This window comes from Canis aureus, chromosome 14 (genome assembly GCF_053574225.1).
Source record: "Canis aureus isolate CA01 chromosome 14, VMU_Caureus_v.1.0, whole genome shotgun sequence".
NCBI classification, from domain to species: domain Eukaryota; kingdom Metazoa; phylum Chordata; class Mammalia; order Carnivora; family Canidae; genus Canis; species Canis aureus.
In genome coordinates, this window is record NC_135624.1 from 61,745,926 (window position 1) to 61,772,519 (window position 26,594).

At 38.2% G+C, this 26,594-nt stretch overlaps 1 protein-coding gene and 1 pseudogene across 1 annotated transcript in view; both read right to left on the reverse strand.

Moving 5' to 3' along the window:
- Positions 1-26,594, reverse strand: part of LOC144282979 (transmembrane protease serine 11C-like) — a 51,845-nt gene that overhangs the window by 2,187 nt on the left and 23,064 nt on the right. Inside the window, exons 6-9 of the mRNA XM_077846631.1 lie at positions 15,151-15,189; positions 11,812-11,983; positions 10,300-10,559; positions 2,902-3,044 (exon numbers count right to left, since the gene is read on the reverse strand). Of these exons, the coding sequence (XP_077702757.1) occupies positions 2,902-3,044; positions 10,300-10,559; positions 11,812-11,983; positions 15,151-15,189 (614 nt within the window). The remainder of the gene's footprint in view (positions 1-2,901; positions 3,045-10,299; positions 10,560-11,811; positions 11,984-15,150; positions 15,190-26,594) is intronic.
- LOC144282978 (uncharacterized) lies at positions 19,062-20,799 on the reverse strand (annotated as a pseudogene).

Genomic DNA, 26,594 nt, shown 5'->3' on the forward strand with positions numbered 1-26,594 from the left:
TCTGCATCAATGCACACCTGTATTCATACTCCTTGTCAGCTAAATGGAGATACTTAGTTCTTTCTAAGGCTAATCCCTCCACCTGCGCTCTGGATCAAGGACATGTTCTATCAATAATCTTCTCTTGTTTGTTTTTCCTAATATGCTTTCATTTTCTCCACTGTCTTTCTCCACCAGGCATATACATTTTTTTTTCCAGTTTTGCCCATCCAAAAAAAATGACAGCCTTTCTGATCTTAAGACCTCTTCTATTGCTCTAATTATTTTCCTTTCATAGCTAAGTGGCTTGAAAGGCTATCAGATTTCTTCTGAAGTAGAAGTTTATATTGAAATTTTAATTTTCTTGTCTTATTTTTCTTCTAAATGGTTTTTCTTTCTACCAAAGAACCTTCTAAACTTTACCAATAAACTATTGTTGAAGTTGATACACTCTTTCTAGCATCTATCTTACTCTTTGGCATGTGTCACTATTAACTATTCTCTCTCTCTCTCTCTTTTTTTTTTTTTTTTTTGATCCCTGGAATCCCATGAAACCAATTTCTTATTCTTATTATTTTTCTGATCTTTCTTATCTCTTCCTGTTAGCCCCTTAAAAGCATTTATACCAGAGTTCTATCACTTAGGTGCTTATTTTATATACTGTATCTGAGCAATTTGTGTCAGTGCTCCTGAATTTAACTACCACCACAAGGTGATGATAACTTTCAGATATATATCTACAGCCAGAACTCTTTCTTGAGCTCAAGGTTTTTATTTCTTTTTTTTTTAAGGTTTTTATTTCTAATGGCACATTGGACATATATACCTGGATATTTCACAGGCACTTCAAATTTAGCACACTCCAAACTTCATTCTCCACAAAACTTCCTTTTCTCCTGTACATCTTCTCTCCAGTTGCTCAGGGAGAAATATGGAATTTAGCATGTATTCCTTCTTTTCCCTCATCCTTAATTCTAATCACTCCTGCAGTCTTGTCTACCTGTCTTGTCTCTTCATTCCTAATGTGTCTTAGTTGAAGCCCTTATTACCTTTTTTAGGATCTTTTAATAGTTCTCAATATCTCTAACTTACTTGCTTCCAGTCCATCTTCCACTCTACGTGTATTGGATTTGGCAATTATATTGTTATTAGTAATCTTGGCTAAAATACTTTCACTGATCTGCTAGGGCAAAAGTCTGCAAGCAGTGGGTTAGAGAGTAAATAAGTTGAGACTATGGAACACTGATGGTAAACTATTCTGTAGAGATTTGACCAAGAAGGGAAAAAGAAATATAAAGTAGGGTGTACTAAAGGAGAGACCTAATAATACTTATAGGAATGTGGAAGAGTCCATTGGAGTGGGACAGTTTGGAAAATATGGAAGAAAGTTCAAAGTAATGTAAAGTTCAAATATTTGTGTAAACAGAGAGTGGGTGAAGAATACAGACAAAAGATTAGGTTTGAAGAGTACAGTAATTAATTTGTTTGTCCTGAGCCTGGAAGGTGAAGATAAGTACAAATATAAATTTATCATGTAGAAAAGAAATTAAAGGAGCTCTCATGACTTTTTTCATTTCTTTTTTAGTTAGTATGATGAAATGTCATATGTTAAGGAGTGTAAGGGCATATAGGATCACATTCAAACAATGCAATGAAAGGCTGACAGACTATAAAGGAGGTATTAAATAATTCTGTAGTGTGTTAAGGACCCAGCTGTGATATATATGACACCAGTTTACAAGGCTATCAGATTTCTTCCAGTTGTGCTCAGGAGCTCACATATAGGAGTCAATAAAATAATCATATTGCTCTGCGGCTGGAGATTATTTAGCGTAGGTGTGGGGAAGTAGAAGATGGTGAAGTCACTGAGGGTACTGTCAATGGAGTGGTTGAAATAATAAGACCTCTAGGCTGCATAGGGTTAGAAGAGAGTCATGGTGCTAAAGGTGATGGATAGAGAAAATTGAGAGAAACTAGGATTTAAACTTGTCATAACTTGGAAGAATAAGGTTAGTGGGGCAGTTGGAAAGATGGGAATCTGTAATTGGAGATGATAATTATGTATTGTAAGTACTTGTTTGTATGTCTTCTAACTCTAGAGTACGGGCATAATGCTTTATTCACTTTTAACTCCTCTGCACCTAGCACAGCGTCTGCTATGTAGTAGTCCATTAAAATGAATGGATAAAAAAAGGGTCTTTCTGGATTTACCACTGATTCTGCTTGCCTAGATAACTGCAGTAGTACTTTTGTTAACTCTGAGACTATTGCTTATAAATAGCACCAGAGGTGTTTGAAGCATATTAAGCATAGGAAAGGCAGCTTAGTGGAGCATTCACTATGTATACGCTCTATAGCACAGTGTGCTCTGCTGAAGTCTGAGTTCTACTACTTAATACCTGTGAGTTTAAATAATTTATTTGATCTCCTTGTCTCAAGTTTCTTCATCTGAGAAATAGGACTTACAATAGTATAAACGTATGCCACAGGATGATCATAACTTAAATAAATTAATATTTGTAAAGAGCTTAAAACAGTGCCTGCCACATGGAGATGCTATACAAGCATTGTCAAGTCAGCAAATTATTTAGAGTGTTGGAATCACCCAAAAGAAGAAAGCTCCATGATCATTAGGTTTGGTGTTGGATTCAGTTAAGTGCTTCTCAGTGAAGGAGGACCAATCTAACTAAAGTTGCCAATATTCCATTCATCTCTTTATTGCTTATTCCAGATTTAGTCTCTTCCCCACTCCTACGTCATGACAGCTTCTTGTAACAGTAAGAGCAGTTTAGCCCTGTAGTATTTTAATTTAATAACTATCTTATTAAATATAAAAATTTCTTCTTTTGAGAAAATTGAACAAGTAAACTGGAATTAAAACCCACAAAAAAACAATCTTGAAAATGGAGTAGGCAGATTTACCTGGCAGGCATCCACACTTCCCTCCAGGAACCCGGCACACAACATTCCAGGTGTGATCACACCACTGTATACCTCTTCACTGTTGCAGGTTTTATTATCTATAATCTTCACTAATCCTTTTTGGAGTATATTAGGACTTGTTCCTAAAGGAAGAAAATTATATAATTTTTGCTAAAGTTAATATTAATATCTCTGTCTAGGTTTATTAGTACCTAACACTATGTACAATTTTCAAATCAATGTAAAACATCCATTTTGTTTTGTCTCCTTTCTTAGTCACAAAGCAGATTACATGTATGTCTTAGAAGACAAAATGTAAAATTCATATTCCAGAAGCATATATTTTATAATCATTCTAAGATTTTCTGCCGTTACTGTAATTCTGAATCTTATAATTAATTTTAGATTTTTTCTTGCTTTCAGATGCATTTATGAACATAAATTGCCACTAAATCTTTACATCATTAAGGTCATGGGATGCACATATTTAAATGATTTTTGCTTAGGTATTGCCTTGTCACTTAGGGCTACTCATTTTTCCCCATCAGAAATGTCAAATCTTCTGTAGTCCTTTTTATGTTTTTATTTTTATTTTATTATTTTATTTTTTTTGTAGTCCTTTTTAATTGTTTGCTATGGTACTTACCTGCACAAAACATGCTGTGTAATGTACTTATTTATTATATTTCATGGTTATTGTCTTTGTTTGCTAAAAATGTAAGCTTCATGAGGACAGGAATATTTGCCTCTTTTATTCATGAAAATATCCAAACCATGCATACTGGTGTTTGGAATAAAGGTGGTAATCAAGATAAATGTTTATTGAATGAATGAATGAATAAAATAGAGGAAAATGAATTACTGCTTCAAATAATGCATTTCTATAAAAACTGCCATTGTTTTTTTTTTTTTTTTTTTATTGGTGTTCAATTTACTAACATACAGAATAACACCCAGTGCCCGTCACCCATTCACTCCCACCCCCCGCCCTCCTCCCCTTCTACCACCCCTAGTTCGTTTCCCAGAGTTAGCAGTCTTTATGTTCTGTCTCCCTTTCTGATATTTCCCACCCATTTCTTCTCCCTTCCCTTATTTTCCCTTTCACTATTATTTATATTCCCCAAATGAATGAGAACATATAATGTTTGTCCTTCTCCGACTGACTTACTTCACTTAGCATAATACCCTCCAGTTCCATCCACGTTGAAGCAAATGGTGGGTATTTGTCATTTCTAATAGCTGAGTAATATTCCATTGTATACATAAACCACATCTTCTTTATCCATTCATCTTTCGTTGGACACCGAGGCTCCTTCCACAGTTTGGCTATCGTGGCCATTGCTGCTAGAAACATCGGGGTGCAGGTGTCCCAGCGTTTCATTGCATTTGTATCTTTAGGGTAAATCCCCAACAGTGCAATTGCTGGGTCGTAGGGCAGGTATATTTTTAACTGTTTGAGGAACCTCCACACAGTTTTCCACAGTGGCTGCACCAGTTCACAACCCCACCAACAGTGTAAGAGGGTTCCCTTTTCTCCACATCCTCTCCAACATTTGTTGTTTCCTGCCTTGTTAATTTTTCCCATTCTCACTGGTGTGAGGTGGTATCTCATTGTGGTTTTGATTTGTATTTCCCTGATGGCAAGTGATGCAGAGCATTTTCTCATGTGCATGTTGGCCATGTCTATGTCTTCTTCTGTGAGATTTCTGTTCATGTCTTTTGCCCATTCATGATTGGATTGTTTGTTTCTTTGGTGTTGAGTTTAATAAGTTCTTTATAGATCTTGGAAACTAGCCCTTTATCTGATATGTCATTTGCAAATATCTTCTCCCATTCTGTAGGTTGTCTTTGAGTTTTGTTGACTGTATCCTTTGCTGTGCAAAAGCTTCTTATCTTGATGAAGTCCCAATAGTTCATTTTTGCTTTTGTTTCTTTTGCCTTCGTGGATGTATCTTGCAAGAAGTTACTATGGCCGAGTTCAAAAAGGGTGTTGCCTGTGTTCTTCTCTAGGATTTTGATGGAATCTTGTCTCACATTTAGATCTTTCATCCATTTTGAGTTTATCTTTGTGTATGGTGAAAGAGAGTGGTCTAGTTTCATTCTTCTGCATGTGGATGTCCAATTTTCCCAGCACCATTTATTGAAGAGACTGTCTTTCTTCCAATGGATAGTCTTTCCTCCTTTATCGAATATTAGTTGCCCATAAAGTTCAGGGTCCACTTCTGGATTCTCTATTCTGTTCCACTGATCTATGTGTCTGTTTTTGTGCCAGTACCACACTGTCTTGATGACCACAGCTTTGTAGTACAACCTGAAATCTGGCATTGTGATGCCCCCAGATATGGTTTTCTTTTTTAAAATTCCCCTGGCTATTCGGGGTCTTTTCTGATTCCACACAAATCTTAAAATAATTTGTTCTAACTCTCTGAAGAAAGTCCATGGTATTTTGATAGGGATTGCATTAAACGTGTATATTGCCCTGGGTAACATTGACATTTTCACAATATTAATTCTGCCGATCCATGAGCATGGAATATTTTTCCATCTCTTTGTGTCTTCCTCAATTTCTTTCAGAAGTGTTCTATAGTTTTGAGGGTATAGATCCTTTACATCTTTGGTGAGGTTTATTCCTAGGTATCTTATGCTTTTGGGTGCAATTGTAAATGGGATTGACTCCTTAATTTCTCTTTCTTCAGTCTCATTGTTAGTGTATAGAAATGCCACTGACTTCTGGGCATTGATTTTGTATCCTGCCACGCTACCGAATTGCTGTATGAGTTCTAGCAATCTTGGGGTGGAGACTTTTGGGTTTTCTATGTAGAGTATCATGTCATCGGCGAAGAGGGAGAGTTTGACTTCTTCTTTGCCAATTTGAATGCCTTTAATGTCTTTTTGTTGTCTGATTGCTGAGGCTAGGACTTCCAGTACTATGTTGAATAGCAGTGGTGAGAGTGGACATCCCTGTCTTGTTCCTGATCTTAGGGGAAAGGCTCCCAGTGCTTCCCCATTGAGAATGATATTTGCTGTGGGCTTTTCATAGATGGCTTTTAAGATGTCGAGGAATGTTCCCTCTATCCCTACACTCTGAAGAGTTTTGATCAGGAATGGATGCTGTATTTTGTCAAATGCTTTCTCTGCATCCAATGAGAGGATCATATGGTTCTTGGTTTTTCTCTTGCTGATATGATGAATCACATTGATTGTTTTACGGGTGTTGAACCAGCCTTGTGTCCCAGGGATAAATCCTACTTGGTCATGGTGAATAATTTTCTTAATGTACTGTTGGATCCTATTGGCCAGTATCTTGTTGAGAATTTTTGCATCCATGTTCATCAGGGATATTGGTCTGTAATTCTCCTTTTTGGCGGGGTCTTTGTCTGGCTTTGGAATTAAGGTGATGCTGGCTTCATAGAACGAATTTGGAAGTACTCCATCTCTTTCTATCTTTCCAAACAGCTTTAGGAGAATAGGTATGATTTCTTCTTTAAACGTTTGATAAAATTCTCCTGGGAAGCCATCTGGCCCTGGACTCTTGTGTCTTGGGAGGTTTTTGATGACTGCTTCAATTTCCTCCCTGGTTATTGGCCTGTTCAGGTTTTCTATTTCTTCCTGTTCCAGTTTTGGTAGTTTGTGGCTTTCCAGGAATGCGTCCATTTCTTCTAGATTGCCTAATTTATTGGCGTATAGCTGTTCATAATAGGTTTTTAAAATCGTTTGTATTTCCTTGGTGTTGGTAGTGATCTCTCCTTTCTCATTCATGATTTTATTAATTTGAGTCTTCTCTCTCTTCTTTTTAATAAGGCTGGCTAATGGTTTATCTATCTTATTAATTCTTTCAAAGAACCAACTCCTGGTTCTGTTGATCTGTTCCACAGTTCTTCTGGTCTCGATTTCGTTGAGTTCTGCTCGAATCTTTATTAGCTCCCTTCTTCTCTTGGGTGTAGGATCTATTTGCTGTTTTTTCTCTAGCTCCTTTATGTGTAAGGTTAGCTTTTGTATTTGAGTTCTTTCCAGTTTTTGAATGGATGCTTGTATTGCGATGTATTTCCCCCTTAGGACTGCTTTTGCTGCATCCCAAAGATTTTGAACGGTTGTATCTTCATTCTCATTAGTTTCCATGAATCTTTTTAATTCTTCCTTAATTTCCTGGTTGACCCTTTTATCTTTTAGCAGGATGGTCCTTAACCTCCATGTGTTTGAGGTCCTTCCAAACTTCTTGTTGTGATTTAGTTCTAATTTCAAGGCATTATGGTCCGAGAATATGCAGGGGACAATCCCAATCTTTTGGTATCGGTTCAGACCCGATTTGTGACCCAATATGTGGTCTATTCTGGAGAAAGTTCCATGTGCGCTTGAGAAGAATGTGTATTCAGTTGAGTTTGGATGTAAAGTTCTGTAGATATCTGTGAAATCCATCTGGTCCAGTGTATCATTTAAAGCTCTCGTTTCTTTGGAGATGTTTTGCTTAGAAGACCTATCGAGTATAGAAAGAGCTAGATTGAAGTCACCAAGTATAAGTGTATTATTATCTAAGTATTTCTTCACTTTGGTTAATAATTGATTTATATATTTGGCAGCTCCCACATTTGGAGCATATATATTGAGGATTGTTAAGTCCTCTTGTTGAATAGATCCTTTAAGTATGATATAGTGTCCCTCTTCATCTCTCACTACAGTCTTTGGGGTAAATTTTAGTTTATCTGATATAAGGATGGCTACCCCTGCTTTCTTTTGAGGACCATTCGAATGGTAAATGGTTCTCCAACCTTTTATTTTCAGGCTGTAGGTGTCCTTCTGTCTAAAATGAGTCTCTTGTAGACAGCAAATAGATGGGTCCTGCTTTTTTATCCAGTCTGAAACCCTGCGCCTTTTGATGGGGTCATTAAGCCCGTTCACATTCAGAGTTACTATTGAGAGATATGAGTTTAGTGTCATCATGATATCTATTCAGTCTTTGTTTTTGTGGACTGTTCCACTGAACTTCTTCTTAAAGGGGAATTTTAAGAGGCCCCCTTAAAATTTCTTGCAGAGCTGGTTTGGAGGTCACATATTCTTTTAGTTGCTGCCTGTCTTGGAAGCTCTTTATCTCTCCTTCCATTTTGAATGAGAGCCTTGCTGGATAAAGTATTCTTGGTTGCATGTTCTTCTCATTTAGGACCCTGAATATATCCTGCCAGCCCTTTCTGGCCTGCCAGGTCTCTGTGGAGAGGTCTGCTGTTACCCTAATACTCCTCCCCATAAAAGTCAGGGATTTCTTGTCTCTTGCTGCTTTAAGGATCTTCTCCTTATCTTTGGAATTTGCAAGCTTCACAATTAAATGTCGAGGTGTTGAACTGTTTTTATTGATTTTAGGGGGGGATCTCTCTATTTCCTGGATCTGAATGCCTGTTTCCCTTCCCAGATTAGGAAAGTTTTCAGCTAGAATTTGTTCAAATACATATTCTGGCCCTCTGTCCCTTTCGGCGCCCTCGGGAACCCCAATTAAACGTAGGTTTTTCTTCCTCAGGCTGTCGTTTATTTCCCTTAATCTATCTTCATGGTCTTTTAATTGTTTGTCTCTTTTTTCCTCAGTTTCCCTCTTTGCTGTCAACTTGTCTTCTAGGTCACTCACTCGTTCTTCCACCTCGTTAACCCTCGTCGTTAGGACTTCTAGTTTGGATTGCATCTCATTCAATTGGTTTTTAATTTCTGCCTGATTAGCTCTAAATTCTGCAGTCATGAAGTCTCTTGAGTCCTTTATACTTTTTTCTAGAGCCACCAGTAGCTGTATAATAGTGCTTCTGAATTGGCTTTCTGACATTGAATTGTAATCCAGATTTTGTAACTCTGTGGGAGAGAGGACTGTTTCTGATTCTTTCTTTTGAGGTGAGGTTTTCCTTCTAGTCATTTTGCTCAGTGCAGAGTGGCCAAAAGCAAGTTGTATTGGGAAAAAGAGAAAAAGAGAGGAGAGAAAGAAGGAAAGAAAAGAGAAAGAGAAAGAAAAAGGGAAGAAAAAACGAAAAAAAAAAAAAGAAGAAAAAGAGAAAGAAAAAGAAAGGAGAAAAAAAGGGGGTGGGGGAAGGAAACAAATCAAAAAGCAAAACAAAACAAAAACAAAAACAAAAACAAACAAACAAAAAAAGAACCACCGGAGAGTATCTTCTGATTCTGTGTACTTTAAGTCCCTTGGCTTCTCCTGGAAGTTGTCCGTCTAGCTGGTGTTCTGGGGGAGGGGCCTGTTGTGCTGATTTTCAGGTGTTAGCAGTTGGGGGAGCTGCTGTGCCCCTGCCTGGTGCAGGGCTCAGTGGGGGTTGTTTACCCCGTGAGGCCGCAGGAGGAACAGCCCCAGTGGCGGGGCAGCTCTGGAAACCTGGAGTCAGCTCCGGCAGGAACTCCGTCTGCAGGGCCTGGAGGCTCCGGGGCGGGGCCGCTGATCTGCTCAGCTGGGGCAGGAGCGTCCTCGCTGTCCTGGGCCCTCCCGGCCTCTGCCTGTCCCGGGGGAGGCGGGATCCTGGGCTGTGTCCCGGCGCCCTGTGCTCCGGAGCCTGCGCTGGTGGATTCGCGCTCCCGGGCCGCGCAACCCCCTCCGCGGAGCCGCCGCCCGAGCCCCTCCGAGCTGCTCCTGGAACCGCGCAGCCCCCTCCGCACGGAGCCTCTTCTTCTGCCCGAGCCCCTCCGAGCTGCTCCCGGGGCCCCGCAGCCCCCTCCGCGGAGCCGCCGCCCGAGCCCCTTCAGCTGCTCCGGGTCACGCCGGGTCCCGCCGTGAGCGCTGCAGCCCTTAGGGAGCTCGGCGCACTTTCCCGGGGCGCAGGTGTCTGTTACTGTCCCCGGGAGCCCGAGGGCATCCCCGCCCTCCTGGGTCCTGCTCCACCTCCCCGCGAGCCCCTTTCCCCCGGGAAGGTCGGTGCAGCTCCTGCTCCTCCGGGACGGGGCTCTCCTGTCCTGGGGACACTCGCCCCGGCCTCAGCCCGGCTCCTCGCGGGCCCCTCCCCCTTGGAGGCCTTTGTTCCTTTATTTCTTTTTCCCCGTCTTCCTACCTTGATAGAAGCGCGAACTCTTCTCACTGTAGCGTTCCAGCTGGTCTCTCTTTAAATCTCAGGCCGAATTCATAGATTTTCAGGATAATTTGAAGGTTTTCTAGGTAGTTTGGTGGAGACAGGTGATTTGGGGACCCTGCTCTTCCGCCATCTTGCTCCTCCCCCAAAACTGCCATTGTTAAGGGAAATTATGGCAAAAGCTCTATGAAATTGTAGTTTCTGTATGAATGTAGTTGAGGATATTTTTCCATCCATTGCACATTATCTTCTTTGAAATGATCCAGAGAGAGTATCTCTCAGGTTTAGTTGTGATTTGGAAAGTTTTTTTTAACTCCTAAAATTCAAATTCAAACAATGTAATGAAGGAAGGTTAGGAACTCACCATCAGACTTTAATGTTCCCCATCCAGTGACCACCACATCTGAATTGGGTGGGAATGTATAAGTAGCTTCTGGAAGACATGCTCTTCGGATGTTGCTTGTATATAATACTGGCGAGGACAGATGTACAACAGCAATGTCATTATCATGTGCGGGATAATGGTAGTTTTCATGAATTATAATATCCTTGATACTTCGCTGTGTTTGTGGGTCACTTAAAAGAAGTCCAAAACTAACACTCCATTCTTTGGGATCACTGGCCCTAAGGAAAATAGATTTATTTATTAAAAGTCCTATATTTCAGAGTTGTAGGAATTAATATATGTTTTAAAGCAATTAGGTATGTATTGAATACCCATAGTGCATTTAACATACAAAAGTAAAGCTGTATGTAAAAGAAAAAATAAAAACAACACAAATAGACTGAATAATTCAATAAGCTATATTTTTATTTTTTCAATAAGCTATATTTTAAAAAACAAGCCATGGGAACTAATTTTATCTGACTAGAAAGGCTCAAGAGTATTTAGAAAGATAAATATGATAAGACAAGAAAGTAAGATTAAATAAAAAGTGGGCAAGATTATGGGACAGAGTAAACTTATGGAAGTAGCCTAAATTCTCTATTACCATTAAAAGCTATAAAGAGGAAGATGCTTCTGATTTTTACTACAATTTGTTAATGAAGGATTTTTGTATTAAGCCCTGAAAAATAGTGCTGCTAGAACATTTCAAAGTCTTAAGTTTAAAGGGGATTTTTATTTAAAAATAAAACCAGTAAGTGCTACATAAAGCCAATAGAAATTTAAAAAAGGAAACATCAAACAAAAGGGTAAAAATAAACCAAACATTTGGTGCACTCCTTTAAAGAATTAATAATTTCAAGTAGGGCTATAATATATATGGGGTGATGCAAGATGAAGTCATATATCTGTGATTAAATAAATAAGACCAGATAAAATAATGATGAGAAAGAAATAGAAGGCCAGTGTTCAGTTTAGGATTTATTGTTTCTTTATAAAATTGAATTAAGTCTAGCTTAGTGATTCTCAGCTGAGGGCTGTTTTGTCCTCCAGGAGACATTTGGCAATAACTGGAGACATTTTTGGTTGTCAATCCTGGGGGGATGCTACTGGCATTTGGTGGATAGGGGCCAGGGATGTTCCTAAATATCCTATAATGCCTGGGATAGCCATCCCAAAACAAAGAGTCATTTGGACCACATATAATAGTGCCACTGTTGACAGACCCTCTTCTAGCCTAAATATATCTTCTTTTTAAAACTGATTCATTGAGTGATTTTGAGAGTATACTCCACAATACTGAACAGTTGGAGGCATAGTTGTATGGCCATATTCTTTTTGTTTTGTTTTGAATTTAAAACATTTATTTAAACTCAATAGACAACATATAGTACACCATTAGTTTCAGATGTATGTCCATATTCTTGAAAGATATGTTTCAGACTTTTGGTGCATGAGTAGCTTTGAGGCTTTATGTAGTCCAAAGCTTACTTTATAAAACAATGAGCAGCAGTGACAAGCCAGCTGTTACTAATCAGAGTGGCTCCACATCGATGGACACTGTTCTGTTGAAGGCTAGCTTGCCAAGGCCATTCCCCTTCCTGGGCATCCATACCCCCTGCTATCTTGTTGCCAGAAGGAGTTATTGTCCGTTGTCCACAACCTGCTCAAAATAGAATTCATTAGCATATAATGATATTGATATTGCCTATGCATGCATTGCTATAGTAAACAAACTCTCATAATAAGATTGACTGAGGAAAAGCCCACAGTCTAACTGAGGACATGAGATTTCCTGAGAATTCATTCAAATTAGATTGACATCTTCCTCCTCCACCCTCATCAGTTACATATACTCTCTGTGTATCTGTATGGCCTTGCTATGATCTGTTATAAGAACCAAGTGAAATGAAATGTTTGAATTTGGAAGAGAAGAATTGCTAACCAGTTACTAAGTTGTATATAGAAATGTGTGCTTTTAATTTTGTGAGCAGTTGTTTAAAGCAGTGATTGCTCTGAAACATTCATAAGAGAGGGTGAATGTCAATGAGATGTTGACAAGAGACAGTAAACAGAAACGTGTTTGCATTCAAGTTCAATCCACAATATCTGGCTAGAAGGAATAACACATGAAGGGAGCCAAACTTCTCCCAAAGTAAAATACTTCTCTGCATCAGGACTGTGCTCTAGTGTCAATTTATTTTTTAAAAAAGATTTAATTTATTTATTCATGAGACATACTGAAAGAGAGGCAGAGACATAGGCAGAGGGAGAAGCAGGCTCCCTGCGGGGAGCCCGTTGTGGAACTTGATCCCCGGACCCCCGGATCATGACCTGAGTCAAAGGCAGACACTCAACCACTGAGCCACCCATGTGCCCCTCTAGTGTCAATTTAGATCCAGAGAAACTGGATTCTTTAAATCTTTAAAGCAAATCTGTAGTAATAGTACAACTTTTATTTTGTCTCTTTCTGATTCTCTTGACTATGTCATCTTACTCTAACAAAAGCACTGAGCTCGTTAAAGATTTGTGGTATCTTTTACTAGAGATTGTCAGCCTCATTAATCAACCTTTTTAGGGGACAGGAACCATATCTTTTAAAATATATATATTTCTAGGACCTATCACAGAGAACTTATCACCTATAAGGAGCTCAATAAATATTTGTAGAAATGAAGTCTATGTCATATAACCCACAAGATATTTTGAAGTAAAAATGATATTTGACTTCAAGACCCCTTTCTGTAATGGGTGTGTTCCATAATATATAGAGAATGAGAAACACTTGCCATAATCAATGCAGTGGGCATAGATGAAAGCAGTGGTTCTCAATCAGGGACAATTTTGCACTCCACCCCTAATCCCAACAGAAATTTAGCAATATCTGGAAATATTTTTAGTTGTCATAATTTATGTGTGGGAGTGCACTACTGGTAGGTAGAGGCCAGGGATGCTGCTAAAAATCCTATAATGCATAGAACTGTTCCTAAAACAAAGAAGTATCTGACCCAAAATGCTAATAGTGTTAAGGTTATGAAACTCTGACTTAGAGAAAGGTATTTGTATCAAGAATGAGAACATTTAAATTAATTGGAGAGGGTAGATGGTCAATTGTTTCATAGGGATACTACAAGATATGGTTGAGATACTCTTTCTGGAAGGTGGAAAGGCATCAAGAGGACACGGGAGGGACATGTAGACTTTTAAAAAGGTCTTTGCTAGCCCTCTGAAGTCCTTAAATTTGTATATTGCTTCTGATACTGGATTGTTCTCTTTGATGCAATCTAAACCTCTGATTATTAAGGCATCCTCTTTATAAAAACCACTTAGCTGAAGCAGAGCCTAGGTGGTTGTTATTTTTGAATGAGAGAGTCTCACTTTGACTCATTGACTGTGACGCCCTTTTCTTTTCCTCTTTCTTTCCACTCCCTTATCATGGAATCTTCAGAGGATAAAACAAATAACTCAGAACCCAAAGGTATAATGGTTCTTCCCTATCCTCCCTTCGGTTTGGACAACTCCTAAAGGAAGTTGGCTTTTACTCAACTTGCTTCAGAGAAATAGGAAAACAAAGATGCTTCTCTGTGGGCTAGGAGAACCTCCCCTGGGTGATTCTACTTTCCTGTTTGTGCATTTGTTCAGAATTGTAATCTAATTTATATCCATGCCTCAATTTCCATTCTGAGTTCTCCTTTACTCATAGTGTTGTGTCTGTTAAGCTTCCAGCTGCCACCTCTGCAGTATTACCTTGTCGTTACCTCTGCTGAAATCTTAATGGCACCTTGTAGCTTTTGTTATTTCAGAAAAGGTCATACGGTAAACTTCAAGAATTTAAGGAATATCATGAAGACTTGATGGTTGACATTTTCTGAAACATCAAAGACTCTACCAAGCTCTTACACCCTCCCTACCCTTCTAACTTCCATCTCATCTCTCATTACTGTACTTTAATATATTTTGTCATGTACCAAACTCCAGTCTTTCTTCAATCCTGTTTGATTTTTCTTGCCTACCATTCCCCTCTCACTTTTTATTTAAAGTACAATTAAAAATTTCAAATAGGCCAAGTCAAATTCAGAATATTGATCTGAATGGTTGCTTAGTTCAGATGCATAAATTGGCTGATCTCTTTCTTGTTGCCATTAGTGTCAATGCCCAGATAAGGGCAGTGCTTCTCTGACAGCCTGCTACAGGTTCTGGCAACCCTGGGGATCAAATTTCCCACAGTGGTTGTAGGGAAAGTGGAAGCAGAGTGTCTTGGTCAGCAAGGAAGCTTCTTGCATGTAAGTCCCAGCTCACTAAGGTTGGCTTGCATGATCAGAATTCCGTAGTGAGTTCCTAGGCCTAAAGTTTTTATAGGTAGAGGAAAAAAATACAACCAACATCTACTGAGTGCTTATTATGAACTGTATACTTTTGTAAGTACCTTACTTGTGCTATCTTCTTATGTCATTGCAACAGCTTGGAACTGAAGTTTTGGGAAACTAACGTTAACCATCCAGTTAGGATGTGTTGGATCTGGGGCTCAAAACTGATGTGCAGCTGGTTTTAGATCCTAAATTCTTCATTATCACTACTTGTCCATAGATCCCATATGTCATTATGCCATGTAATCCTGTGTTTCTCATTTAAAATCAATTTATATCAGTCATTTTAATCAATGATATCAGTCTATTTAAGACCAACCACAGACACATTTTCACAAGTTTCTAAAAGCAGACTTCCCACTATATCCTTATGGGTACCATATTGATTGTCAAGTGGAAGTCTTTTTTTGCCATCCAGGGAATTAAATTTCACTGGAAAATTACTCTTTGTTAATGGACTTACAAGCATTGAGAAGATTTTCTGCTGTCGGCATTGCAATATCTAAAAGTAAAAAAAAAAAAGAAAAAGGAAATATTTACATTTATGAACATATTAATAATAATTATTTCTTTTTGAGGAACACATTATTCTGTAAATGTAATAATTTTATTCATTTTTGATCATATAATTTCTAGTTCATGGAAAGAAATAAAATTTTAGTATTCATTCTTCTGTTTATAAAAAAGACTCTCAAGTTCCGCATTATAAGTTGAAAAAGAGGTCTGGGTCCTGGGAAGTACTACAATATATGAAAAATAGTGATCTTTCACTGTATCTTGAATTCAAATCACCAGATGACTCATTTATGCACCACTTTATTTTTTTTAAAGATTTTATTTATTTATTCATGATAGACATAGGGGGAGAAAGAGGCAGAGACACAGGCAGAGGGAGAAGCAGGCTCCATGCAGGGAGCCTGATGTGGGACTTGATCCAGGGACTCCAGGATCGCGCCCTGGGCCAAAGGCAGGCACTAAACCACTGAGCCACCCAGGGATCCCCTATGTACCACTTTAAATAGTCTTCACCAGTAGCTTATCCCAATAACAATGTTGTAACAAATTCTACACATATTTGGATCCACTTTACTCAGGAGTGATTTGACACGTGTCCTTTTCAAGTTAGTGCCTTAGATTTCTCATTTTCTGCCAGAAGGAACCCACTGGACATTCCAAGATGGACAATAGGAAATGTGAGAGGTAACTCTGTTGGAATTGGTGTAAGATGGGAGTCAATAGACAAATGCCTACCCCTTTAGTAATAGAGGAATACAGTTCTAATATAGTACTCAGAAGATCCCATGGGATGGAGCTAGAGTTGCTTCCGATGCTGAAAATTCTTCCTATTTTATTCTTTTTGCTCTACTCTTTCTCAGATCAACTACTACATGAAAGTCTCTGTGTCAGGCTTTGCTTTTTGAGAAACCAGGTTAAGATACTGAAATAACCATTTACCATAACAGATAATGCTAATAAGTATGAGAGACTATGCACATTATTATATTTAGTGCATTTTTTGGTGTTGAGTGCATTTTGCTACAATTTGATCCTTTTAAAATTAATATCCTTTGTGTGGTTTCAATTATTCAAAACACTCAATTAAGCGTGTCATTTCATCTACCATTTGCTTTGGATAAAAAAATTTTTTACTCTAGTAATAAGGCAGACTTTAGTATTGTCTACCCATTCCTAGACATCTAGGGAGTATTTTAGGCTAAGATTTACAATAGATTGTTTTGCTCTAGGTCCCAAATCCTTGCAGAACTGCAAACCTATTTAATTCATGATGAAAGTGTGTGGGAAGGTGGACGAGTGAATCAGGATTATGTCCCAAATTTCATATGGAAAGAAATGTAAATATACTAGCCATTTCTATTTAAGAGTTTCTCTTTAAAAATGAATTACCACCTGCTTGATAGTTAAATACTATAAATGCCAATGTAAGTTCATTTTTATTATGCTCTTGTATTTCTATAAATCCAGGAGGGAGTATCCATTTGTATATGATAATTATAGTTACACACTTTTACATTAGGTTGCACAACAAATCAGGGAGACAAAAGAATCTTACCAGAAAGTCAGCTTGTTTGAACAAAAAGGTAGGACCAATTAAACTGTCAGATAGACTGAGTAGACATGAGCCAGATCCACTTAAACAGAAAGGTGGCCCATTTCCACCTAATCCTTCAGAGCTGCCTTCCAGCAGCTAATTTTATTTGGACAGGACACCTTTAGAGTTTGATATTGAACTTTGTGTGGTTAGTAAAATATACCAAACCGTAGTAAGAGTTTGGGAAATGATTAAACTCCTGAAAATCAACTGGAAAAATGTCAAATCCTACACCTTACGAGAACTAATTATTTAAAAAACCCTACTATATTCACAGAACCTTCTTTCTTTGAGGTTTCTTTATTGATGTATGATTTGCTAAAGGGAAGAAATGTTTTTGACTTATAATTTGCTTTTAATAGTTGTATAATCCCAGAGCTTAATAGAATAACTATCACTTGGGTAGGAGGAGGACAGACAAGTACGATAAATGGAGAAGTAATTTAAGCTGTCACTCCTTCGGATTGAGTCACTGCTGTGTGGCTCTTTGTGTTTCCTTCCTTTAAATCCCTTGGCTCACACTCAAAGGCTAGAACTCCTATGGATTTACCTGTGAATCAGGAGTCAAGTCTGTAACCTAAGATACTGTCTACAATGTAGCGTATAAAGGAAGTGACAAAAAACAATGGCACTGTCTCTGCCAAGGAGGAGATTCCATCAAAGGATAATAAGACAAATCAGTTTTAAAAAACAGCTGAGGAACTGTGCATTGATCTCCTATGGGCCAGGAATAAAAAACAATGGATGTGGACCCTGTCCTCAGTGAACTTGGAGTGTAGTGGAAGAGATGTACAACTAAGTAGTTAATGTAATCCTATATGATTAGTGCTATGGTATATTTGTGCATAGAAAATTGGATGCACCAAGAAAAATCATGCAGCATAGAGGGGCAGCAGGGGAAATAGGAATAGCTGATGACAAACATTCTTTTGGAAAGGAGTCAATGAAATTTACTGGGGGCAAAATAGGCATGATTCACTCATTGTTGAACGTTGGATTAGGAGAGATGCTTAGATGCTTTCTGAATGGGCTTTTGGATCTATAATTATTTAATATTTAGTGTCTTTCTGGGATTGTAAAATAAGAAATGCAAATTTGGATATGCTCATAAAAGTCTGATATCCAGCGACTTTTTTCTTCCTTAAAAAATATCTGAAACATAAGAATGATGAAAACTAAGCTGTATGATTCTGAAGTATAAGGAAGATTTTTACAGTAGCAGTAGATACATTTATAACATAAATTTTGCATAGAGCATGGGCTTTAACTTAGTGAATTTATTGCTTAGGTGAATTTATTACTTTATGTGAGTCCAAATGTTAAATAAATTGATTAATCCTACTTTTCAGATAGTTTTCCTAGGGTTCTAGCATTAAAAATATAGAGGAGATTAGCTGATACACTTTTGGAGTTTTTTATGGGATCTTTAAAAATTTTCATGTGTTAGGTTTGAGGAAATTTTAAAACTAAATAAATGTACATAGACTTTCTGAATAAGGTTACTGCTATAAAATTGTTTTGTAACACAGGAATTATCATCTTCCACCTCGGAAGTTTATTTATAATGTTTTCACCATCCCCATCCCCTCCAAAAAGGAACATTAATATGACTGGTCTGAATTAAAACACAAAGGAACAGAGCATGAACTTGGATTGTGGTTGAACAAAAACTGATTCTTCACACAGTACAGGTTTGGATTAATCACCTGACTGCATCTGTAGCTTTAGCAAATGCGTTTCTTTATGTTTCTAATTAGACTGAAAATTATGTCTATGGTTAGACATAACATATCTGTCATTCCTCAGAGTGATGTAGATTAGTTTTTTTTACAGCACGTATCTTCAATATGCTATTTTGTCCCTGAAGATGAAATTTAAAAAATATTTTAAGACTTAATTAACTATAACAAATACATCTTTTAATAAAATGTTTTAGGGCAGCCCCGGTGGAGCAGCGGTTTAGCGCCACCTGCAGCCCGGGGTGTGATCCTGGAGACCCTGGATCGAGTCCCACATAGGGCTCCCTGCATGGAGCCTGCTTCTCCCTCTGCCTGTGTCTCTGCCTCTCTCTTCGCTCTCTCTGAATGAATAAATAAATAAATCTTAAAAAAATAAAATAAAATGTCTTAATAAAATTAATAAATTTTACAATTAATGATATCTTTAAAATTAATTAAACCTAATAGTCAATTGTATATGCAGGTGATAGCTTTTTAAAAAATGTTTATTTATTCATGAAAGACACAGAGGGAGAGGCAGAGACACAGGCAGAGGGAGAAGCAGGTTCCCCGCAAGGAGCCTGATACAGGACTTGATCCCGGAATCACAACCTGAGCTGAAGGCAGATGCCCCACTGCTGAGCCACCCAGGCGTCCCTGCAGGTGGTAGTTTTTAAGGTAGAACTGTGCTCCAATTTTTTTTTAATCTTTTTTTTTTTTGCATTGCACTTTTTTAATCGCACAGGTTGTTTTAAATAAATGGAGAAAGCACTGTAACCAGAGCACTGTTCCTCTCTTACACTAGCAGGGAAAGATTCCATCAAGTATTTACATAGTAAATTTTCATAGTCATACAAAAGATTCTTGATCTTTACTTGAACTGTACATGAGGGAAAGGAGCCCCCTTAGATAGGTGTTCTCTGCTTGCAGAAGCAAACTAAAGGACCTAAAATTGGAGGCCAGCTTGGGATGCCAAGACGAGGGAAAAGAAATATTAAAGGCCCACTCAAATTTCATGTCTAAGACACTTGTCTAATGATGCTTACATAAGAATTTTAGGTCAGAATACTGCCCTTAAGATACAGGTACTACCTCAAAAGCTGTAATTCTGGATTATAGTAATATATCTGAATACCTAGCACTGCTAGATGACAAAAGACAATACTTGAGGTGACCTATAAGATTTGAACAGACAAATACTTTAGAAGAATCCCTTAGGACTGTATACCCTCTACTTTGGCTTTTTTAAACGAAGCACAGGCTTCTCTGCTATCTTCAGGCAGTAAAATGGTCAAGGGAAAGGGTAACAGCACTGATCATTCCTTAGACACTAATCAGCTGGGGAAAGAGTTCATTGGCAAAAGGGTCCTCCCAAGAATGGTCTACACCAAGCAGTGAGGACATGTCGTTGAAGGGAGAAAGGGACCCCTCATATCCACAGTCACTATAAGCATCCAGTAGAGAAGATGGCTTCAGGCAATGGCTGGATGAAAGTAGATCTGAGGTGCCCAGCTCTGGAATGGAGTCATCTTCTACAAGTTCTTCCTTCACTGAGACAGTGAATTCAGGGAGATCTTTCTCTGAGGGGCTGAAAGGTGCTTCCTCAATTTTCACTACCACATTAGCTTGGGTCTCTGACTCAGAGGGTATCTCTAAGACTAGCGGCTTGGTATATTCGTGGTCAAAAGGAATAAGTTCATTAATGGCTTCCAGCTTGGCTGATGAGGTCCCCAGTGATGGAGAAGGGGAGGCCGGTAAGGAACTGGGTCCTTCTGGGTGGACCCCTGGAAGCTGCTCCATGCTGTAGACTCTGGGGAAGGATGTCTGAAGGACACGGCTGGATGCAAGTTGAACAGAATGCCCAACAGGGTATCAGACTGAGTCTGAAGAGTCAACGCTGTCAGGATCCATGGGGGGGATGCTCTGGAGGGGTGACAACTGGGCCTGCACCTACTGCGGCCTCACTCCGTTCCCCTGGGCCTGGGTCTCCATCCCCAACCACTGTCCTGACTCCTGGCTCTCAACTACAAGGCCATGAGGTTTCTCTTGTGAAAGCTGATTTTCTAGCAAAAGTTTTTGGTTCCCTTCTTCCAAATCTACCACTTGCTGTTCCAGCTCCCTCATTCGAGCTTTCTTGCGGTCTCTGGCAGGCTGGGCTGCTACTCTCTTTCCTCCTCCTGGGGCTCAGGTGGGGCGGGGGGCGGGGGGCGGCGGGCTCGCCCCACAGAAGCAGCACTTTGGGGGCCTCGGCGGCCGGGCTCTGCGCGGCTGCCACCACCACCATTGCTCTACAGTGTCACCAATTCTTTAAAATTTTTATGCAGATTTCAAGAAATGTGAAGAATGCAAATTTATTTGGATATTATTCTATATTTAGCCATCATTGATCTTTAGCCTTTAAGCAGTACAAAAGGCTCCTAAAATGGAGAGAGGACAAACATGTACTGAAGAATGCATTCGGGTAGTTGGTACAGGGAGCAGTGGGCACTGTGAGTAATGGCATCTGTCTTACGCTTTTGAAATGACATGCTTGTGTTTCTAAGGGGCCCTTTTGAGGACAAATATTGGATAGAAGGTTAATATGTACGATTAGCACTTTCACTTTGAAAAGTTTCTAGTTTGGTCCTCTCTGGGATCTAGGCATCTTGTGAAGGTCAGCATTTCCATGGCTTGGCTCTGGGGTAACACCCAGCGGAGAATACTTTGGGGACGGATTTCTTTCAGTTCGTATCCATTGCTTTCCTTAAGAAATATACGAAGCTACTTCTTAGCTCTGTCTTCTCAGATAATTTTTTTAAGAAGATTTTATTTAGCCATTTGCCTGAGAGAGAGAGAGCGCGAGAGAGCACAAGGAGAGGAGTGGAAGAGGGAGAAGCAGATCCCCCACTAAGCAGGGAGCAGGTGGGGCTTGACCTGAACAGAGCCATCCAGGCGCCCCTTCTCAGACAATTTCTTAGTTTCATGTTCTCTGTCAGTTTGCACATAGTTTCTGATGCAAAATAACCATCACCTTGTAATAATTTTGTTCATCCTGAACAAATTAAAAGTTTTTCTCTGGAATTTACCTAAGTTGCTTGTTTAAAATGTATTTTTTCTACAGTAAAATAATTCTTCTGGGAACTGTGCATTTTTAAAAAAACAGAAAAATAAAAATACTCAGGCATTGGTTAATGGACCCAATGATAACCTTAAGAGAACTTGTAGACTTATTTTATGCAATACTTATGAGTAAAGCCATGAAAATTACATGGTTTTTGAAGTTGCACAAGTAACCTGTCATTGAACACAAACCACAACTATTCTTTTCTTACTCAGAACACGTAGGACTCCTGTGTGTTTCTTCAGACATTTTACATAAGAGACAAAGAATGTAGAAGGTACAAAGAATGGAAAAACTGGTTAGGAAAAAATTCTGAAATCTCTAAGTTTAAATTTCTTCCTGACTCGAGTTGACAGACTGAGTAAAGACATTTCTTTTTTTTAAAGAGAGCTATTCATATTTTGAATGACTTTTTTTTTTGGTCCCTTATTGACTTTTTCCATAGATGAGCTTTAATAAAAGCTCTTGGATGCACAACTTATCAGTAACAAAAATCACTTTAAGGGGAAAAAAAACATTAAAACTGGCATCTAGTATATGGTATTTTCAGCTATTTAATGTGTACTGCAATAAGAGAAGCAGGCAAGAGTCATACATAATTCATCAGTAAAGTAAAAGAAGAATCAAAGTGGTTTTGCCTGATAATTTTAGTACCTTTACAATCTTATATTAAGTGTTTGTGAATGTCAAAAGAGTTTAACATCAAGAAAAAATCTCAACCTAACTTTGCATCTCAAGGAACTAGAAGAAGAACAAAGTTACCATGAGGAAAGAAATAACAAGTGTCAGAGAAGAAATAAGTAAAATAGAGATAAATCATAGAAAAGATCAGTGAAGCTAAGAGCTGGTTCTTTGAAAAGAGAAACAAAAATGGCAAAGCTTTAGTTAGACTCACTAAGAAATAAGAGGGATATTTCAAATAAATAAAATCAGAAGAGAAAGAGATGTTATAACTGATACCCAGAAGTACAGAGAATCCTAAGCTACTATGAGCAATTATATTGCCAACAATTTAACAATTTAGAAGAAATAGATAAATCTCTAGAAACATACAACCTACCAAGACTGAATCATGAAGAATTACAAAATCTGAACAGACTAATTACTGCTAAAGAGATTCAGTCAGTAAACAAAAAGATCCCAACAAAAAAAGTGTAGGAACAGATGGCTTCACTGGTGAATTCTATCAAACATTTATAGGAGAATTAATACCAATTCTTTTCAGACTTTTCCAAAAGGTAGAAGATGAGGGAACACCCCAAACTCATGAAGCCAGTATTAACCTGACACCAAACAGAGAAGGATGTCATAAGAAAAAAAAAAAATATATATATATATGTCAATGTCTCTGATGAACAAGGATGCAAAAATCCTCATAAAATATTAGCAAACTGCATTCAACAATGGATTAAAAGAATCAGACATCATGATTAAGTGGGATTTATTCTAGGGGTGCAAGGTTTGTTCAATATCTGCAAATCAATCAATGTGGGGTGGGGGGAGTTGGGCAAAATGGGAGAAGTGAGTCTAAAGGGGGTTATTTTCCACTTATAAAATACATAAGCCATGTGCATGTACATGGGGATGTAATGTACAGCATGGTGACTATCATTAATACCATATTGCATTTTTGAAACTTCCTAAGAGAACAGAACTTAAAAGTTCTCATGACAAGAAAATGTTTTATTTTTTATTTATTTTTTTAAGAAAATGTTTTAAATAAATATTTATGGTGACAGTTGTTAACTAGAGTGATTGTTGGCAATATATACAAATATTGAATCGTTATGTTGTACACCTGAAATGAATGTGATGTCACATATCAATTATACTTCAGTAGAAAAGATTTTAGGCTGCTGGAATGGAAGATAAAATATCATTATTATATTATGGTAGGAGTAACTCCATAGTGCTAGACTTTTAGTCTTAAAAATATTGCCAAGCTTCTCAAAGACATTTAAAAAACTCATGCTGGGCGCCTGAGTGGCTCAGTGGTTGAGCACCTGCCTTAGGCTCGGGTGGTGATCCCCGGGTCCTGGGATTGAGTCCTGCATCGGGCTCCCTGAGAGGAGCCTGCTTCTCCTTCTACCTATGTCTCTGCTTCTCTCTCTCTGTGTCTCTCATGAATAAATAATAAAATCTTAAAAAAAAAATAACTCATACTATGACCCATTTAAATAATATTTGTTACAACAGTAACCCAGAAATCTAGGAACATAAGAGATAAAGAGTTAAACTTATCAGGATGTCTAATATCTAATCCCAAGAAATGTGTATGTAAGTATAATTTTTAAAAATCTAGCATTTTATTATAATAGACTCAGATGCACTTGTAATAAATAATATTTGTGTACCCTTTTCCAAATTTCCCCCAAAGGTAATAATATCTCTTAGAGATGTAAAGACATCTTCAAAACTATTGATTGTACAATATCAAAACCAGGATACTGACATTGATACTGTCAAATACAAAACATTTCCATCACCACAAGACTTTGTCGTGTTGGGCAGCCCGGGTGGCTCAGCGGTTTAGCGCCGCCTTCAGCCCAGGGCCTGATCCTGGAGACCTGGGATTGAGTCCCACATCAGGCTCCCTACATGGAGCCTGCTTCTCCCTCTGGCTGTGTCTCTGCCTCTCTCTCTCTCTGTGTCTCCCATGAATGAATGAATAAATAAAATCTTAAAAAAAAAAAAAGAATTTGTCATGTTGCTCTTTAATAGTCACATCTTATTTCCAATCCTACTCCCACCTTAATCCTTGGTACCCACTAATCTGTTCTCCCTTTCTATAATTTTGTCATTTCAAGAATGTTATATATTCATGTAAATAGAATCATACAGTATGTAATTTTCTGGATTGGCTTCTTTCACTCAGTGTAATTTTCTAGAGATTCATCCAAGTTCTTTTATTACTGAGTAGTATTCCATGATATGATGTGCTCAAGTTTGTTTAACCCTTAACTTCTTGGAGGATATCTGGATTGTTTTAAGTTTTTGGCTATTAGGAATAAAGCTGCTGTAAAGATCATGTATACATTTTTGGATGAACACAACCATCATTTGTCTGGGGTAATGCCTAGGAGTGGAATTAATGGGTTTTATGGCTTTTGCGTTTTTAATAAAAAAAATACCCCCCCCCAAAAAAAAAACCCAACCAAACTGTTTTCCAGAATGGATGTACCATTTTAAATCCCCAGAAGTGTAGTATGGATGATTCAATTCCTCCATATCTTAGCCAGCATTTGGTTTTGCCATCATTTAAAATTTTTTAAGCCTTTCCTGTAAATGTAGCAATATCTTATTGTAGTTTTAAGTTGTATTTCTCTAATTGCTAATGATATTGAACACCTATTCAAGTGCTTATTTGCTATCTGTATACTCTTTTTGGTTAAGTATCTTTTCACATATTTTGCCTGTTTTTGTTTAAAGATTTTATTTATTTATTAATGAGAGACACACACAGAGAGAGGCAGAGACATCGGGAGAGGGAGAAGCAGGCTCCATGCAGGAGCCCAGTGTGGGACTCGATCCTTGGACTCCAGGATCATGCCCTGGGCTGAAGGCAGGGGCTAAACCACTGAGCCACCCAGGTGTCCCATGCCTGTTTTCTAAATTGATTTTTTTTTTTAACTGGTTTTGAGAGCTATCTCTATATTTTAGATTCTAGTCCTTTGTAAGTGGTGTAAAAATTTTTTTTCCAGTCTGTAGCTTGTCTTTCCATCCTCTTAACAGTAATTTTATCTGGAGATGTATATTCTAATACTCAAAATGTAAGCTAATCATCTATATTCTACTATGTCTCTCTTGTCCACTATTTTATATGAAGTTATCATGCCACTAATTCCTCAGACTTAAAACTTGAATATTGTATACAATTCCTCTCACTGTTATGCCTCACACCATTTAAGTTCTGTCAATTCTATAAATATAATCTCTCTGATATATGTCACTATTTCTAGTATTATTTTCTTTTTTTTTTAAGATTTTATTTATTTATTCATGAGAGACACACAGAGAGAGGCAGAGACCTAGGCAGAGGGAGAAGCAGGCTCTATGCAGGGAGCCCGATGTGGGACTCGATCCCCGGACCCTGGGATCACAACCTGAGCCCAAGGCAGATGCTCAACCACTGAGCCACCCAGGTGTCCCATCTAGTATTATTTTCAATTCTTCACATTTGCACCATTTTCTTTTTTAACCAATCTCTCTGCTTAAAAACTCTCCCCTCTAGCTCATTTTATACAATATTATCAAATAAAATTTTAGAAAGCAAAATTTTGGCCTTGTATTTTTTGTAATTTAATGGACTTTAACAGACCCTACCAAAGTGTAAACTCTTTAACTTAAAACTCACCACTCTTATAACTCATTCAGGCTGGGCATAAGAAGTGTAATGGCCCCAAAGGCTTAGGTTCTTAGGAAATGATAAAAAGCTAGAACAAACTTGAGGGTGAAAGGGGCATTAGTCTACCTATATGTACAGTTAATACCTATAGTAAGAGTACAGTAAGTACTCTTAGGAGTATGTGAGGCAAGTAGGCTGTCTGAAAGCCCATAGCAAATTTGAGATTGTTTGGGCTTGATGGTGACTGGCTGTGTACTCTTGCAGGTTATATTAGAGTTCTCTAGAGAAACAGAAGTATTTGTTTATTTATTTATTCATTCATTCATTTATGTTTTATGAGGAATTGGCTCAGAAGCAATTATGAAGGCTGAGAAGTCCTCTGATCTGCCATCTGTAAGCTGAAGACCCAAAAAGCCAGTGGTATAACTCCAGTTCAAATCCAAAGCCCTGAGAAACGGATTGCCAATGGTGTGAATTCCTGTACCAGGGGAGGAGAAAACCAATGTTCTAGCTCAACAATCAGGCAGAAAGAGAGAATTTACCCTTTCTGTATCTTTTTATCCTATTTAGGCCTTTAATGGGTTGGATTATGCCCCCACACACAATGGGGAAGGCAATCAGGTTTACTCGGTCC